The sequence below is a fragment of the Cyanistes caeruleus genome, chromosome 15, assembly GCF_971803275.1.
Source record: "Cyanistes caeruleus chromosome 15, bCyaCae1.hap1.1, whole genome shotgun sequence".
NCBI classification, from domain to species: domain Eukaryota; kingdom Metazoa; phylum Chordata; class Aves; order Passeriformes; family Paridae; genus Cyanistes; species Cyanistes caeruleus.
Genome location: NC_141715.1, coordinates 10,614,294 through 10,632,461, shown reverse-complemented (window position 1 = coordinate 10,632,461; position 18,168 = coordinate 10,614,294). Strand labels below are relative to the sequence as shown.

Below are 18,168 nucleotides of genomic sequence, written 5' to 3'. Positions count from 1 at the left end.
TTGATGGGTAACCCAGCCCAAATGTGCTGGGTTTAAATTACTATTATTTATTTTCCTGATTACATGAGAAATGTACTCCCAGAGCACGTGACCATGAGGTGCTCACCTGCTTGACTTGACTTGTCAGAGGAGGCTGTGATCCAGGCACCCCTGACCCCTCTTTCTGTAGGTATTGGCAGAGGGTGAGGCAGTTCTCTCTGATCATCCCAAACACACCTGGGCCCCTTTCCTGGCCACCATCCCAGGGCAGGTTGGCTGCTTGGAGCAGCTCAAGTATGGACTCATCATTAATCACTTTGGGATGCAAACCCCAGGATTAACTATTGCAAAAGGCAACTTGGGTGAACTCTGCTGTGCCAAAATTGAACATGAACAGAAATTGCAGCCCTGACTCTCATGATCCTTTTGTTGATGCTATGAGCTCTAGATGTCCATGGATGCTGTTGACCCAGATAGATGTAAAGGCCTGATCCTGCTTCCCCCCAGGCAATCCCTGCAGCGGAACAGGGCAGAAGCAGGACAGAAGCATATGGCTGTAGCCAAGCATCCACCCATGGCAGTGCTGTTCCCACAGGCACCTTCCCAGCTTTCCACTTTCAACTTAACTGCATGGATGGATACAAAACAGCACTTCCAGGCTGCTGTTGAGGGAGTAATTCCCAAGATTTGAGTGTAACCAGCTGTCTTGGGTTACAATGCAAGATGCAACCAGAAGTATGTATTCTATTACCATCTGTTAAAACCAGGTGTGGCAGTGTTCTTTATCTCTTCCATGACCCATGCTCCCTCCAGGGGGATATTTGCTGTTAGTGGGCCATTGAGTCTCACTGCACAACCGATAAAATTATAACATCCCATTGTGAGATGCTCCACCCAGGGGGAGGAGCCCTGCATTCCTACCTGGATATAATCAGAGAACACCACAGGCAGCCAATTGTGCCAGCCCCAATGCTCACTTGGCACAAACATAGGAGAAGGCTACTAGAGGATAGTCCTGACCCTCAGGACTTCAGGATAGTGCAGCCCAGACGCTGTTCCCAGCAGGAAAAAAGCAACTTTGTGTTAGTGGTGCTGTTGTGTGTGAAGTCCTGACCCCCTCATGGAAGTGAAGCTATGTAGCTCCACAAGCTGGAGTAAGGCCAGAGGGCAAGAGGGAAGGGGCTGCCTGGGCTCATGTGGCTGAAAAACTTTTTTAAGACCTTGACTCTTGTAAAGCCATAAATAGAGCTGTGGGAAACCTTAACTGTTTGGATTCCCTCTGGGCAGCACCTGCTTGGCTCATCCTTCAGAGGCCTGGCTGATACTGGAGACTCCCCAGTGAGGAGCTGATATGGGGCTGTCACTGTAAACAGGAGTTATTTAAAATGCTCCTTGTGTATTCAAAACCCAAACATGAGTCCCCTGAGGGCAGCCTGACCTCTCACTCTGGAGCAGTGAGCCACCTGCCTGGCTCCTTCTCTCTGGTGCTCTTTCTGTATGTGCAAAAGGGAAAAGCAAGGCAACCTGCTGCAGCAGAGTCTGGATTGATGCCTGATCCACAGTGTGACCTTGCCTTTCCCAGGAGCAGCTCCCACTCTTTAAGCCCAGCACAAATGGCTGTGCATTCCTGCTCAGGGAAGGCAGAGAAAGCTCCTGGCAGCCCTGGGGTCATAGCTGGATCCCAAAGCTTGTCCCAGCATCTCTCAGTCCAGGTAACTGCAGCTGAATCAACTCCTGTACATTGGTACTTGGTTGTGCTTAGGGAGTGAGCCCTTGCTCACCCTGCTACAGATGCTTCCTCCTTTCTTCTATCTCTTCCACAGATGGTGTTTTTCTCTGTTAGGGTGGCTATTGGCAGGCAGCCCCAGGGCTCAGCAGAGCAGGGTGTCTGCAGTGGCTGATGAGGCAAAGCATGTTCTTCCCTCCCCAGAGGTCCGTGCTGCCTCTGCCCATCCGCAGCCTGACCTCACCAGACCTGACCCATCCTTCTGGCTCTTGCAGAGTTTGCCGTTTCACTGGTGGAGAAGATGCAGGCTCAGGAAATCCTGCGGAGCCTGCGGCTCCCTGAGTTCGATGACCTCAGCCAGTTCTTCCGCAACCTGCCGGCCACAGCGCTGGTGGGCATCGGTGCCTTTGCAGCTGTCGTCGCCTACTGGTTTGCCAGCCGGCCCAGGGCTGTGAAGCCACCCTGTGACCTGCACATGCAGTCAGAAGAAGTTGAGGTGAGGCCACGGCAACCCCCGCTGGCTTTCTCCAAGATTTTCATGCCTGGAAGTCTCAGAATGGTTTGGGTTTCAAGGGAACTTAAAGATCATCTCATTCCAACCTCCTGCTATGGGCACTAGACTGGGCTGCTCCGAGTCCCTTATAGCCTGTCCTTTAACACTTGCAGGCATGGGGCAGCCACAGCTTCTCTGGGTAACCTGTGCCAGCGCCCTACCACCCTCATGGGGGAGAATTTCTTCCTAGTATCTAATTTAAACTTACTTTATTTCAGTGTAAAGCCACTACCTCTTGTTCTGTCACTATGTGCCCTTGTAAAAAGTTCCTTCATTAAGGTCTTCCTGGAGCCTTTTCTTCAGGCTGAACAACCCCAACTGTCTCAACATTTCCTCATAGGGTAGGTGTCCCATCCCTCTAATCACCTTCATGGCCCCCTCTGGACTTGTTTCTACAAATCTATGTTCACAGGGGATGCCAGGAAGGCTTTTTTTTGTTGTTTTGGAAGTTTCCCACCTCATCCTGAAGTCAACCATGTAATGCACTGAGCCATGGATCACTTCACCCCTTAATTTATCTTTTTCCGTAAACTAAAAAACTAGAATAGAGCTAGAAATGTTATTCTCTTAGATTTTCAGTAAAATTTTGGTCTTCACTTTGCTTAACCATCCATGGCCAAAAATTAGAGGCACTGCCATTGCAAGGGAGAAACAATGGAAAGGCAACAGCAGGTGAGACCAGATCACCCAGCACTCTTCATGTGTGCCCATTGCTGAGTTTGGGGCTGCAAACTTGGTAATAGTTAGAAAAAGTAAACCTTAGGTAAGCATTTACTTAGGTAATTAGAGGCTGAGGAGTTGCCTTAATTGTTCTGCTTGCAAAAGGCTCTAATGATGCAGTTCTGTTTTAAAGAACAGAAATATTTCTGAATATTGTCTCTGCTTATTTTAATATCTGAAATTGGGATGAGAATTTTTAAAGCCTTTTGTGATGTTCCCTTTAAAACATCATTATCTTTAATTCCAACAGATTTTTAAAAGGGTGGGAGGAATTAACATTTTTCAAGATGGTTTTTCCCTGTGGTTAGGGCTTTAGTTAGACTGTTTTTTCCAGTGCAGTCTTGGTTTGGTCAGTCTCACCCTGGATGCCCACACCTAAAACACCTCTGCTGAGCTCATGGCACTGGGGGCTGGCCTGTACCTTAGTCTGTCCTTCATGTTGGCCTGGATGTTCTTGTGGAGGTGCTAGTCCTGGAGACCTGTGTCGCCCAGAGCAGCTGCTTCCCCCAGCACATCCCCACTCCATTACTTCTAGACCCATAATTCCTTATTAAATTCCCTAGGGAAATATCAGTGATCTCAATGACAATGAGCTGGGTCAAATGCTCCTCTATGACTATGTGTCCCTGAGGTGCTGAGGTCAATGTTCCCCCTCTCACATCCCTTTGTGTCTTTGGGCAGGTGGTGGTCACAGAATACCTGCTGGTATTTGGGGAGTGTGCTGCTTTGTGGTGGGGGTTCCCCCATCTCCCAGCCCTTGAACAGTGCTGATGGCTGTGTCATCTCATGTCACCTCATTTCACACAGGGCCTGGCTGGGGCACGCCGCTCGGTGATTGGGGACAGCCCGCAGCTGCTGACGCACTACTACGATGATGCCAGGACCATGTATGAGGTCTTCAGGAGGGGATTCAGCATCTCTGGTGAGAGCACAGTGGTGAGAAGGCCTAGGATCAGAAGTTAGGAGAGGTGGGGACCAGGCCATGCAGATGTTCTTACCCCATAGTCAATGGTATTGTCACAAAGCTCTCACACACTTGAGAGACATCACTTCCCACTCCAAATAGCCATGATGACTCTTCCCTGCTCTATCTTAACTATTTCTGTGGCTGCTGTTTATGGTGCCTTGCCTCATTGGATACAATAGTGTCATGGTCAGATTATTTTTTTTGGTACCATAAAAACCCCCAGTGAAACTGCACATATTCTTCCCCACAAGACAGGGGTAAATAAAGGACATGGCAGGTGTATGGAGGAATGGATTTCTGCAAGTAGGTACCATTAGCAAATTATTCAAACTTTTCAAATTTTCATCTGGTCACGCACAGCTGCATGTTGTTTTACCTTCCTCCAGAGTAGGCTGGACTAAATATAGTAGTTTTCACCTTTTTAAATCAAAAGGCAGTGCAAGTAGTGGGAGCTGGTGTTTGGGACGAGTGCTATTATTTCAGACACTAATGCTCATGTCACCTTCTGAGAAGTGTCTTTTAATGAGGCTGTTTGGGGCAAACTGCTGCCATCAGTTGGGAAGACAGAAGCCTTTTTGGGGGATCACAGCAGCTCCCATCAGATGCACTTGTGTGTGTAATTTGCTGGAGATTGCTGTGAGAACCAACCCAATAACTATGGGTTTACTCCTGGAGGGCTCCCCCACATTATGGCCCCGTGTGTTAATTCCTGGCAGTGCCCCCCCATAACTCATTATCTCTGCTTGTGTCTTTCAGAGAATGGCCCCTGCCTGGGGTTCAGGAAGCCCAAGCAGCCCTACCAGTGGCTGTCCTACAAGGAGGTGAGCTGGAGGTGACACCCACTGTGCATTGTCTTCCCCTGCCCAGCACAAGAAGGAGTGTTGGGGTGCCTGCACGTTAGACTAGGAGGTTGCTCATGCACCGTGTGATGCTTCTTGGTGTCCCCACCTGGGCATATCCAGGTGTTACATGGGTGTGTCAGCTTTCAGGGGTTGGCTCCATGCCATGATCCCATTCATGACAGCAGCACTGAGGCACTCTGCAGCCATGGGGCATTGCCAACCTCATCAACTGCTAGTCAGCTAATGATGGTTCATGATAACATAGAAATTGGACTTTTAGATAGGAAATACAATAATTTGAGAGCCTCCCTGAAAATCTTTGCTTAATTTGGTATTGTTTATATTCCCCTTTTTTTATGTATTATTTCCTCTCCAAATTCCAGGTGGCTGAAAGAGCAGAAGCTCTAGGTTCGGGCCTCTTGCAGCAGGGCTGCAAGCCATGCACAAAGCAGTTCATTGGTGTCTTTGCTCAAAACCGTCCAGAGGTGAGATTTGATGTCCAACTTGATACTGTATTAATAATGTTCCTGACCTGTCAGCTTGTTCTCAAGTTATGTGTGCTCTCATGGTCCCTTCTCACCTTTATGCTTCCATGTTCTCCTGCAGTGGATCATCTCTGAGCTGGCTTGCTATACCTATTCCATGGTGGTGGTTCCCCTGTATGACACCTTAGGTCCTGGAGCCATTCGGTACATTGTCAACACAGGTAAAATCAAAACTGATGTGATCTTCTCAGTTTTGTTGCTTAGAATATGGTTCATTTTCTGCTTCTAAAAGACAGATGATCACAGAATCCTAGAATGGTTTGGGTTGGAAAGGACCTTAAAGTTTGTGTGGTTCCAACTCCTCTTCATTGGCAGGGACACATTTCACTAGACCAGGTTGCTCCAAGCCTCATCCAGCCTGGCCATGAACACTTCCAGGAATGGGGCATTGTAATTATACTTGTTGAGTGTCTTGAATTCACTTAAAGGGTTCCTGACGAGCTGTGTGTCCCTGTGCTGCCTCTGTTGCATTTTCCACATGCCCAGTTGTGCATAGCCATGGATAAGGGCTGCTCTGGATGTGGGAATTCTCCACGGCCACCCACTCCTGTTCTGCTTGATATTTTGCCTCCTAGACTTTTTAATCCATGTGGGAATATTTTGAACTGAATCCCAGAATAATCATAAATGTCAGCTACATCTTTGGCATTGATTTAGGTTAGCTAAGGTTGCATTTTTTTTCATGTTTCAAGAGAAGCACGTGTTGTATGCTGAGATTTCTGGTGTAGCCTGGAGTGAGTATCAGAGCTGATGCAGTGTTAGCTATAAGCCAGAGTCTTGCATTAAAAAATTACTGCGAACACTTTGTTTGGCTGTTTTTCTTGCAGCTGACATTTCCACGGTCATTTGTGACAAGCCTGAAAAAGCCAGGCTACTCCTTGACCATGTGGAGAGGAGAGAAACACCAGGCCTGAGCTTTATCATCCTGATGGACCCATTTGAGAAGGAGCTGACAGAGAGAGGGAAGCGCTGTGGGGTTCGCATCCAGACCATGCAGGAGGTAGAAGTGAGTTTGCTCTCCCTCTCCTTTTACTATTTCTTGTAATATCTGTAAAAAGACAGTACAGTGTACAGAGACTTGTGAATTGAGTGCCAGGTTCAGTGTCTGGAGAGCACAAAAGAGCAGCTTGTGGCTGATAATACTGATGCTGGATGCACTTGCCTCTTGGTGTTATTCTTTGTTGATAGCAGAGCCAACATTTGAATTCTTTGTCAAATACGCTATCAGCTGCTATTTAAGCATGGGAAGGGGGTTGTTGTTTGCAACACTGTCCTACAATGTTACCAATAAGTAAAACTTTACAAAAGGCAGGCCTTGTAAAATCATGGCTCAGGCCTGTTACTTTGGCTAAGTAGAAAATGATCATGGGAAAGAGACTCAGCTGAATTAGGGGTAGGAAAACAAGTTATCTAACCATTGTCTGGTCACATCATGGTATATAGTGTTTGGTTGGTCACTATGGACCCTCACCCACACTACATGTAGCCTAGAGCCTCGCACTTGTTTGAAACACCCTGGATGCAGCTCAAACAACCCAAACACTACTTGAAATCCAAGGAAGGCACTGCAGTTAAGGCAAGAAACTCAGGATAGTGAAGATGACCTCAGTGCCAGCTAGGAATTTGTCCTCTTTAGCTCACACTCTCCCTTAGTGGTTTGCAGATTATTAACAAGTGGGTTACACTGCAGGAATTCAAGTGTAAATCACTTTTGTTACTTTAATCTCTTCCAGGATTGTGGCCGTGAGAGTCGACATGTGCCTGTGGTGAGTGCTGGCATTTTGCTTTTCCCACTTACAAGTGCAGCAGAAGGGACCTTAAAGCTCATCTCCTTGCAACCCCCTGTCATGGGCAGGGACACCTTCCATGGGTGTTTTAGTTGATCCAAGTCCTGTCCAGTCTGGTCTTGAACATTTTCAGGAATGGGACAGCCACAGCTTTTCTGGGCAACCTGTGCCAGAGCTTCACCACCCCCATAGGGAACAATGTGCAATATTTGCTTTATTCCCTCCACCTGGAACACTTAATTGAGATAGCTCATCCTGCTATTAACATGTTAATGGGACAGTAATTAAATGCCATTGTTAAGATACCCTAATTCCACTACCTTATCGTAGTGACACTAGGGGAATGTCTCTATACCCTTCACTTTCTGCTGGGGCTCCTATAGTTCAGAAACACTGCTTGGCAGTATTTATATGGGATATTTTGGGAAAATTGCTTTGGTATTTTTCACTTGCTGCTCGTATTCATAAAAAACTCTCAAAAGCAGCTTCTGATATTCAAACTTATTTAGTCATTCATGACCCAAAGTAGTGCATGTATGGGGTGGTGCTGAGAATACAGAGATGCTGCTGGAAATGGGAACAATCAGCAGCTTTGGAATCTTGTCCCCTGTTGTGGAGTTCTTTCCAGAACTGATCTGGAAGTTGATGAATTGTCTCAAGTTGTCTTCATCTACAGATACAGATGGTGGCTTGGAAAATACTAACTGTGAGATGAACACTAAAGCATGCCCTTAGTACAGCTGGAGCACAGCATAAAGGGAGGAATAGAGTCTGCATCAGCTGAAGAAACCTGGTTATATATGCTGAGGGGAATAGCTTTTTATGCCAGAGCAAAAATAGGTTTAGGTTTCTACAATGCCAACAGTCTCTACCACTGACACATCTTTATTTGTCTTGTGTGATTTTCCTAATCTCCTTTTGCATTTCTAGCCTCCTCGACCAGAAGATCTGTCAATTGTCTGTTTTACTAGTGGCACTACAGGTAAAAGAGGCACTTTAATCTTGAAATCTTAGAATAGCTTATGAAATTAATTATTAATCCCACCTCCATACATGCGAGCTTGCTGTTATACTGATATGGAAATGATGTTTCTAGGCATTTTTAATATTTAAGAATATATAGGTTCTGTATATATATATATATATATGCAAATTAAAAAATAATAATAATTTATTTTTCAATTGAATTCTCTGACATACACTTTGTCAGTATGATTTTCCAGTTGTCTGAAAATCCAGCTATGTGTCTGCTATATGTTTATGCTATGTGTTTTGCTGTGTAGTCGTGAAGCACTTGGTTGATTGGTATTTATCTCTTGCAAATGTTTTAAAACAAAAACCCAAAACTCTAAAATGTGGTTCCACAATTTTCCATTCTCTGTATCCTGAGCACATTGATGTCTCCAGCCTCACCAAGGTCCTTGTAACCTCTGTCTCCTCTTCTTGTGTATTGCTCGTGACACCTAATGCTGGGGAGGTTTGGGACGAGCCTGGGCAGCCCATGGTGGTGGTACTCGTGTGCTGCTGGCTGCCTTTTCTTGGAGAGAGGAGCAGCATCATTTCCCTGCCTGTTCTTAGCAGAGGCAGTGAAGATCTTGGTCTTCATCAGCTTGCAGGAATTTCCTACTCATAGAGAACTCAGCCTCCGTAACATCTCCCTGAAAGTTGTATGCACAAGGCATGACTGCTTGGGAAACTGCTTTTGCACTTGCCTGCAGAGAAGGTCCATGCTCCAGAAACTGCTGGAGCAGCTTTTCCAGATCCACCTGTGCTCTTGGGAGAGCACATTTTCCTACACCAAAGCATCCTCAGTTTGGTCTCAGCAGAAGATGCTGGGAGCTGCTGGTGCTTCTCAGATGGTGGGTCAGGCTTGAGCACAAGGGAACACCTTCATCCTCTGCCTCCCAGGAAAGGCTTGTGCTTCAGACCAGGTAGGTAACTGCTTTATCAGCTCCAAGTATAAACTAAAGATGTATTAAAAGGGTTTGGCTATTTTACCTTTGTGCATGGTCCTTAGTTTTGAGATCTGCACTTCAGACTGCCCAGGGCAGAGAACTGAGGGGAAGGAGTTTGTGACTCAGCTTTGTTCCAACACTGGGAATTCCTAAACAGGAAAAACTGAACTCAGTGGTGGATGTGAACATCACAGCCATGTACAGAGTGAGTGCAAAGTGACCAGGAGCAAATGGGAGCAGTAGGGATACAGCAGGGCACAGTGTGTTTGTGTGGATGTTCAAGTACAGAGCAATTATTGTTTCAAGTCACATTATTGTTGATATCTTTTATTTCTAAATAAGAAATTCTGCATAGAGAAGGTTTCTTTTGAAGGTTTTTTTTTTTTTTTTTTTTTTTTTTTTTAATTGCAGATGCAATCATGGGCCAGTTTCTGATTTTGTGCTTTCCTTAAACACATGCCCAGAGTTGCAGAAACAGGACAACCAGGAAATTCATTTTCCTTCTCCCATCCAAACCAGAGATTTCCAATTTTGCAAATTACCTTGAACTGAACCCCCTCATAAAAATGCTTTGTGATGCATGAGCCATTCTCTGCTGCTGCAGGACTTTGCACATCACTCTCTGCCTTACCTAGAGGTTGCATCATCACTCTGGTCTGTTTTCTACACTGTGCTTTGATGTAAGAGTTTTATATAGCCCATGTAATTTTTAATGACTAAATTTAGAATTTTCTTCCAAAGGATATGTTCTCTAGGCCTTTTCCAATTCCAAAAGGCTTTAAATATTTTTGTGTGGTGCGAAAAAAAATCTCTGTTGTGGAATTTGTCACCTGAAAAGTTGTAGATTTAGAAAAAATTCCCCAGGAGCAGACTTTAACACTTGCTTTTCTTTGATAGGATCAGATGCTCCAATGCCTCCCCAGGGAGAAAAGAAAGGCTGAGGTTGCTATCTTGGATGACAAGACCATCTTCCATGGTTGTGCCAAGAAGCCATTAGCACTTGGAAATGGGCCAAAGGCACATAGATATCCCCAAACTGTCCGGATACAATTTTTCATGTTGGCTACTCCAGAGAAATCCACTGTCATTCTCTCAAGGATCCACTGGTAACCAGGTGGATAAAAATTGCTTCCCGGTGGTTTCTCCCATCCTGGCAGTGCATGTTCCTTTTTGCCAGACCTCCCCAGGGGAGGAAAGTGCTTGTATACCAGAATGCTGATGGATACACCATCAAATTAGTGTTGGAGCACTTGAAAGACCCATTTGGCAATGTGAAAAATGCTTTTCTATTCTTTTAAAGGTTCTACTATTGCTTATAAGAACTGTCAAACAAGCCTGGCACCAAGATAAGGAGGAATTGACATTCCTGGGCTATTAATGGATTGCAAGGTATCCATTCTACAGAATGGACACTCACTGGGCCTGTCTTTGTGAGTAAATTAAACAAGAACAGCGTTACAGAAATTGCATTGATTTTTTAAATAGAAAAGCATCATCCCTGCCAGCCTTCTTCTCTCAAAGTGGTAATTCTGGGAAAGGGCTTATAGAAAGAGGCACCTCTTTTGCTAGGTTAACTCTTAGAACTGCTAAGGAAGGTTAAAGTTTACAGGAGTTCCCCAACCCAAAAAGCTGCAGCTGTCCCATAACAGCTTTGTTTGTTTTGGATTTCTCCTGCTGGAGGCTCTCCTGGCTCCAACACTGCTGCTCTGCTTAGACACCATTATTACTGCAGCCTATCCAGGATGTTGAGCCTGTGCGAGAGGGATGCAGAGGAGGGAGTCAGGATGTTAACACTGCTTCCAGGCATGGCAGAGATACTGAATCTGCATTCAAGTCAAAGGTGGAGCAAGTAAATAAGTCAAACATCTGAGAAATCTCATAGAATCATGGGATAGTTTGGCTTGGAAGAGACCTTTAAAGCATGTCTAGTTCCAATTCCCAGACGCAGCAAGGACACTTTCACTTAGACTGGTTTGTTCCAAGCCCCACCCAGCCCATCAATGAACACTGGAAATCCTCCAGAAAAAGTGCAGGGACTATGTATGTGCCAGAGGGCACAGTTTTGAATTTCCAAACCATTACTGAGCACATCCACTGGTGCCTGAGCTTTGCAATGCTGCAGGAGCACAGCTGCTTCTCTGCAAGGACTGAGCACATGTGTTTGGCTGGACACAACAACACAAGTGATTTTTGAGTTGTGTTGTGTATGTACAACTGACATCTATCTGTTCATGGACTCTTCTTGGACCCTGGATCCATGTGTGCAGCCAGCTGTGACAATAACCTGCCAGGCTGATTTGACACCTGTGAGCCTGCTAGTTCAACAAGTTACAATGGGAGCAGCTTGGCTGGCAAAGCTGTCAGCTTCACCCCTGAGCTTTGGATGAGACCAAACCAGCCTCCTGTGCACCATGTTCATCTGCAAGTCTTTGGGACTGAATTACTCAAGACACTCGGAACAGCAAATAGGGATTTTCAGTGTAATACATTGTGTTAAAAATATCCTGTTCCATTGCAATAAATGTATGCAACAATTGCTACTGCTGTTTATGCCTGCCTTTAATTATTTGGGAGATTGAGTAGGAGTGATGGTCGTAATGCTGGGAGGACAAAGGACTCGGTCCTGAATGTGCCCATGCCCACACTGGAGGGCTGCTAGCAATGTAGCCCTCAAACTGTTCTGAAATTAGAGGACTAAACATATTTTCCTGTGCTGAAACATATTTACAGAGCACCCCAGTCTCTTCCTAATCTGAGGAAGGCAGAATGAAATTCTGGCTGATTTACAATTTTGTTACATTAACTGCAGGAGCTTTGCCAGGCTGCTCATGCCCAGTGTACAGGGGACACGTGGGGCAGCTGCAGGTAAAGCTCCTCTGATCTGCCTTTGCATGAAGCAGCAGAAACTACGTGGCAGTGGCGTGATCGAATTAAAACAATCTGCTTAGAAAACATGTTGGAAAGAGGCTGGCCCCGTAATCTTTATTGGAGCTGAGTTACACCTTCTTTTCACAAGTAAAGCCTTGGAGGGTGATGAAAAGGGACAGTACTGTGACAGGAGGACATGCAGAGCCCTCTGTGCCACCTTTTTGTGAACATGAGGGTTTCAGCCTGTGTATTTGCTGCTTAACAAACACTGTGTTTTGGTGTCCAAACAGATATGAAATGCAAGAAGTGTACCATTACCAAAGGAGTGTAAAAGGGCAAATATTGATGGTGCTGAGGTACCTACTGGTGCTGGATGAAATGCTGCAGGGGCAGTGCACAGCTGTGGAACACAACACACAGGGGCTTTGCTGACTCCCTAATGGGTTTAGGGCTTGTCTTCAAGGCACCTCTGCTGCTGCTACTATTCACAGCTTCCCTTAACTGCAGTCCCAAAGGGTCTTGTAGCCTAATTTTTACCTGCACTGCTCTCTGCATTTCTCCTGTTATCCAGAGTACTGGCTAAGTAAGAGTATATCAGGCTTTTAAACAGTGTTTCTTGGTATTCAAGATCATTCTTAGTCAAAATCTGGATGAAATAAATCCTTCCAGAATAGGCTGGAACAGCCAGCCAAGTCTGATGGCTGTACCCATTGAGTGGCTCTATCTAAGCTCTCTCAGAAATTGCATTTAGGCTGTTTCTGCTGGAACCTGTTTTCCAGAGTCTCCAAGAGAAATATTTCTGTTTGCAGTATCATGTTATTAAGTTTTGAGTATTGCAGTAAGTGTTTTTGGTGCGTAGTAGTGCACAGAAATGATGGTAAAAAATACATATGTTTTAAAATTGAAAATGTGAACATAATGTTTTTACCATTTCTTGGGGGCTTTGTTTGTTTGTTTGTTGTTTTTTTGTTTTGTTTCGGGTTTTTTTTTAAGTTTTTGAAATTTACCTTCTGGCTTATCTTTTAAACTCCCTCTCTGTTTCCTTGCAGGAAATCCCAAAGGTGCTATGCTGACCCATGGAAACGTGGTGGCAGACTTTTCAGGCTTTTTGAAAGTGACGGAGGTGATTACCCTGAACTAGAAAACATTGCCATGTGCAGAGTGTGTGGGTTAAGCTGTGGCCCTGCACGGGCTGTAAGTACGCTCTTGCAGATAAAAGATGACATTTTTCCTGCTCAGAGGGCCAAATCCATGGGAATGGAGCAAGGCTGAATCTACAGTACTGGAAGGCATTAAATCCTCTTTCCAGCCCTGGCTCCCAGGCTCTGTAGGGCACTAAGGGCATCTGAGAAACAATGCTGACTTCTGTAAATCAATTCATTAACTCTTTTTGAATAATTAGGAGAGCATACAAGCCCTGTAGAATTGCAACTGGTGCTTGAAGAGGAGTTCAAGCTCCTTTTGTGCTCTTTGTGTCCCATTGTGCCCAAAAATATTGTCATATATTTGAAATCTCTCTGCATACAAAGTGTGTGTGTATAAATACATATACATGTATATATATATACATATATATATGAACATATATGATTTTTTACAAGAGTAAATGGTTTAATGGTTAATTTCACTGATATTCCAGTATATCTCAGTTTTTGTTATACAGATTTCTAATAGAGCACAGCATAGTGCTGGCCAAGTGACTTCATAATATGTTTCATACAACATGTAAATTCATGTTTAGAAACAATATAGGAAACAGAATCAGTTTACCATGACATAGTAAGGATTTTACACATTATATAGAACAAATATAAATAATCTAACTTCTGGTAGTGAACAGGCAATTTTATAAAGTAGTTACATGCACATGGGATGGACAGTTGGTTACCTCATACTGGTCTTATTGTTGATGCTGAAATTACTGCAGTCTTATTTAATCCTTGAATTTTCTGAGATTTCTGGATCACTGGTGTAAAGAAACTCATACATGTGATGACTCAGACTTGTAAGGAATCCCGCTGAACTCACATGTTCCAATGTTTGCAGGACTGTGCCTCCACAGTGTGCAGGATGAAATGCCAGTGCTGCAATGAGGGCTTCTCAGCATGGAGCTCTCCATGGCTTCAGTGGCAGCAAGAGGGACAAATGACAGCTGAGGCGTGGACGGGCCCCAGCTTCAAAGGGCAGGAATGTTTGTTTTGGAAGTGCACTAATTTAGAGCTGAGAGAACTTGGTATCTTCCAGGACTGGTCCATAAAACTGGATTTAGTGTTTGCTGATGGCAGTGGGACCTGGTTAATTTCAAAGGTATCAGATTGAGACCCAAGTCTGGTGTGATTGTAAATTTGGTATCTCCAGTCACCAGAGTATTGCTGGCAGAGGGTAAATGCCTGTAGCTGATCCACAAGATTTGGGTAATGTCTGACCACAATAATGAAATAAAGTGTCAAAGACTTGAAAGTAGTATAAATTAAAGAAAGAAATTGAGAAGTTCTGTGGTTTTGTTGTTTGCAAGTTCTTGTGGCAGTTTTGCTTAGTTCAGTGATTTTTGCAAACTGGACATATTTTTTAGTGAGTCCAGAGCTTTATTGTAAGGTTGTTTTCTAACACCAAGAAGCTGTTTGTATTTTTAAATTTAACTGGACAACTGTGCCAACTGTGAAATGCTATTCAATGGCATAATTTTAGTCTGATTTAAAACCAGATTATTTTGTCTGGGCCCTTAGAGCAATAATAAAAAAAAGAACCCTGGTTGATATTAAAAGTTTTGCATTACTGTGTTTGCAGAAAATGAAGCCAAATTGAAATAATGTATAAATAGATCTGAAGGCCCTAATGGCTTCATTCAGATTGACAGACACAATAATATGAAATGGGATGCTGAGAACACCCACATGGTCAATAATGTTTGACTTTGGTAGGTGATAGTTGGGAGGCCATACCCAAATCTGACCAGCCCAGATTTACCTTCAATAAAATATTCCCTGAGGGATGAACTCCTGTATCTGCCTCCACTGTATCCCAGATCATGGGCCATTGATTCCTTCTGAGCAGCGGAGGTGCAAGTGGGTATAAACTGTTAATACTGTGAGCTGATAGATTTTTATACCCATTTTCCACTAGCCACTGGCCTTGATGGAAATTATCAGGTATTCAACCTTTCAGTTTTTCTAATCCATAATATTACAGCAAGCTGTACCGTAGGAAATGCAGATAGAAAGGTTATTTTCTTTTGTGGAATGGGTTAGGTAAGACTCTTGGGGCCTTTGTTTATTCCAGCCTTCAAGAGAGAATTAAAAACTGCAAAATCAAGACTTTGGCCACTGTTTTTTTAAAAATAATATGTCCAACCTTCCCTTTCCCCTGTCTGTAAGACAGTCATAATGCCCTTAAAATCATATTTTAATAATTTAAAATTACAAGAAACACTAACAGAAGTAATTAGTTTTTGAAGCCTAAGATTAAATAATTAGTTTTCCACACCTTCTGATTCAAATCAATGATTAACCAAAGGAAAAGAAAAAAAAAATCACTAATTTTGACTCCAGTAACTGTGATTCTTGAATGGGCTGTATGCAAAGTGGGAAAGTGCTACTCCTGCAGAGCCCTGCTGGTGTCCAGAAGGTTCCTGTAGGTTAGCACTGGGATCCTGGGGGCTCTTGCAGGTTTGCACCAGGATCCTGCTGTCTGTGCACAGCTGAGAGCACAGACCAGGGTCTCGGCACCTCCTGGTAGAAAGCAGTGAATAAAAATTGGATTCTCCGTCAGGGTGAGCCTCCATTCCCAGTGTGAGCTGCGTGGATACAATCTGCCTTCTGCCAAGGAGAGCCCTCTGCATTGCCCTGTGTCTACATCTGCGTGCTCTTTACTCCTCCTGCTAACTGAGCTCCATGATGCTGTGGCTTTAACGCTTCCCTGTGTCCGCTGCTCCCTCCTCTCTTGACAATCTTTACCCTTTTGCTCCTCTGGTGCCATTTTTCTTTTTATTATTTTTTGACTTTCTTGTTGTCTTCCTGTCAGTGTTTCTTTCCTTTCTGTCTCCCATGCCCTTCACCTGCAGAAAGTGATCTTTCCGAGACAGGACGATGTGCTCATCTCCTTCCTGCCTCTGGCTCACATGTTTGAAAGAGTTATACAGGTAAGAAACCTGCCTGAACTGACGAGGCCTTGTGGGGCTCCTTGTGTTTTCTTCCAGAGTCAGTGGTCTCCTACTTGTGAGGATGTACACATTTCCTATTTGCCTTTAGCACACATGTTTGAGAGAATGGTACAGGTAAGGTCATGGTGTCAGTGGAAATCACCTGTTTTCCACACCAACAACAAAAATACAAAATAAAATGAATAAAATACTAAATAACCAGAGATATCTTGTAGCACTAAAAAGGCTTGCACTCCAGAAGTGACATGTGCATAACACCAGAGCCATGGCCTCAGTGACATGGCTGTGAGTCCAGAAGAGTTTCCCAAGTTCTCCAGCTTACACCTGGCTCAGGGATTGAAAAATAACCCTTCAACAATGAGCCAAACTCATTGCTCATTCAGCTTACTGCTACTGCTACCTGAGCAATTTGTGGGACAGCTTTTCAAAGGACTCTACGATGAGGTGTTTGTGATTCAAGATAATTTCATGCCATTTTCTACATCAGCTAAAATGATTTTATTGCATAAATAACATGATCTGCAAAAAAAAAAATCCCCAACCTGGCAGACACTGAGAAAGAGGAAACTGAGATCATGGTGTGATACATGTGATCCTCCTGGCAGGGCAGCGTGCAGTGGCCATTCACTGGAGCCTGTGTTCCCTGGGAATTGTGGCAGATCCAAGCACTAGCTCTTGCCAGCCCACAGAACTGATTCCATGTCTCTTTGGGGAAAAAAGTAGGGTGATGATTTGTGCTGCAGTTGGTGAATTAGGCAAGGCAGGTGAGACATCAGGTCTCCCAGCAAGAAGCTGCAAACTTAAAATTGATCCAGTATGTGAAGATTGGATCTGGATCCAGTTGCAGCTCTGTACTTTCTCAGGGAGGCCTGTTTCAGACTGAAGGTATACCTTCTGAGTCAGACAAGCATCTGAATATAAACCTCCCACTTCTTAGTAACATCTGTGCCAGAAGTAATTTATTTTTTCTCTGTTAGAAATGTCACAAATTGGAAGTAAAAGCCCATGAAAGATTTGGAGAATTACAGCACAGCCTTTCTCCACTTGCAAGGCAAGCTGTTCAGTGTGCTAGCACTGTTCAGGCAAACAGCAATATATTTATTCAAAATTCATCTGATGGGGGGACAGAAACAAATTAGAAACATTGAAAATGCTTTCATTTCACAGGATTTTGCTGTACTGAAAGGGACAGCTTCCAAAGGATGTCCACGTTTATCCTCCCATCTGAAACAGCTTATTAATATAAAAATTTTTTCAAAAGGGCTAAAAAGTAATTTTCAAAAGCATTCTGAACAGCAAGCACTGCATCAGTGACCTAGTTTTAGCCAACATTAATCATTCCTGGAATTTACAGTTAAAATCATACAGATACCTTCTTTAAAGCTAAGAATTTCTAGTTATTTTCAATTCCCAATGAGCACACTGGTTACATTTTCTTTTTTAAATTAATGTGCAGTGTAAAGCACAGATTCAGCAGTGTGATTTTCATTTAACCCACGTCACGTGTAAAATTCCTGTGGTTTCAGCTGATGGAGACAGTCTCTATCTGCCTGACAGCAGAGAGAGCAATTTGGTTAGTATTGCACATTTTTAAGAGCAGCACAAAAGACACGGATGTCTCTAAAGGAATTTTCAACTTAGTTATCTGGGGAAGACAAGCCCACAAAAGGGAGCTGAAGTTTCCAGTCTACTCAGGAAGGCTCAGCTCTGGCATCACAGCTGCTTGCTGAGAACACTTTCTCCTCCATGCACTGTAAAACTGTGGGAGAAGGGCTGGTCTCCAAATGTTCTTCAGTGATAAATTGCCAGTTTGACCCAGTCTGTGATGGCTTTTTGGTAGGGTTACTGATTACCAGTAACTAGCTACCAGTTGGCTCATGGCCAGCAGCCCCTCTGCCCCATCCCACACATTGAGCTCCATTCTGATCTGAGGAAAACTTCCTGCTTTGTTTTCAAGTACAAGGCTTCTAGATTTGTAGTTTCCATACAAGTCAAGCATCTTTTATGAAGTGGGATTCTATTTCTGGGAAACAGGATCAGGCACTGTATTGCTAATGTAGTTTATAT

General features: G+C 44.0%; 1 protein-coding gene across 11 annotated transcripts in view; it reads left to right on the top strand.

Moving 5' to 3' along the window:
* Positions 1-18,168, top strand: part of ACSL6 (acyl-CoA synthetase long chain family member 6) — a 56,814-nt gene that overhangs the window by 23,034 nt on the left and 15,612 nt on the right. For 6 of the 11 annotated variants that reach the window (XM_086851633.1, XM_086851634.1, XM_086851632.1 and 3 more), the window contains 10 exons: positions 1,981-2,201; positions 3,786-3,900; positions 4,702-4,766; positions 5,171-5,272; positions 5,394-5,493; positions 6,160-6,338; positions 7,066-7,098; positions 8,050-8,101; positions 12,992-13,065; positions 16,003-16,080. In XM_086851633.1, coding sequence (XP_086707759.1) covers positions 2,007-2,201; positions 3,786-3,900; positions 4,702-4,766; positions 5,171-5,272; positions 5,394-5,493; positions 6,160-6,338; positions 7,066-7,098; positions 8,050-8,101; positions 12,992-13,065; positions 16,003-16,080 — 993 coding nt within the window. In that variant the 5' untranslated portion in view covers positions 1,981-2,006. Of the gene's footprint in view, positions 1-1,422; positions 1,692-1,980; positions 2,202-3,785; positions 3,901-4,701; positions 4,767-5,170; positions 5,273-5,393; positions 5,494-6,159; positions 6,339-7,065; positions 7,099-8,049; positions 8,102-12,991; positions 13,066-16,002; positions 16,216-18,168 lie in introns of those variants that run through there. The other 5 variants (XM_023936129.2, XM_086851630.1, XM_086851637.1 and 2 more) reach the window with 4 other exon arrangements.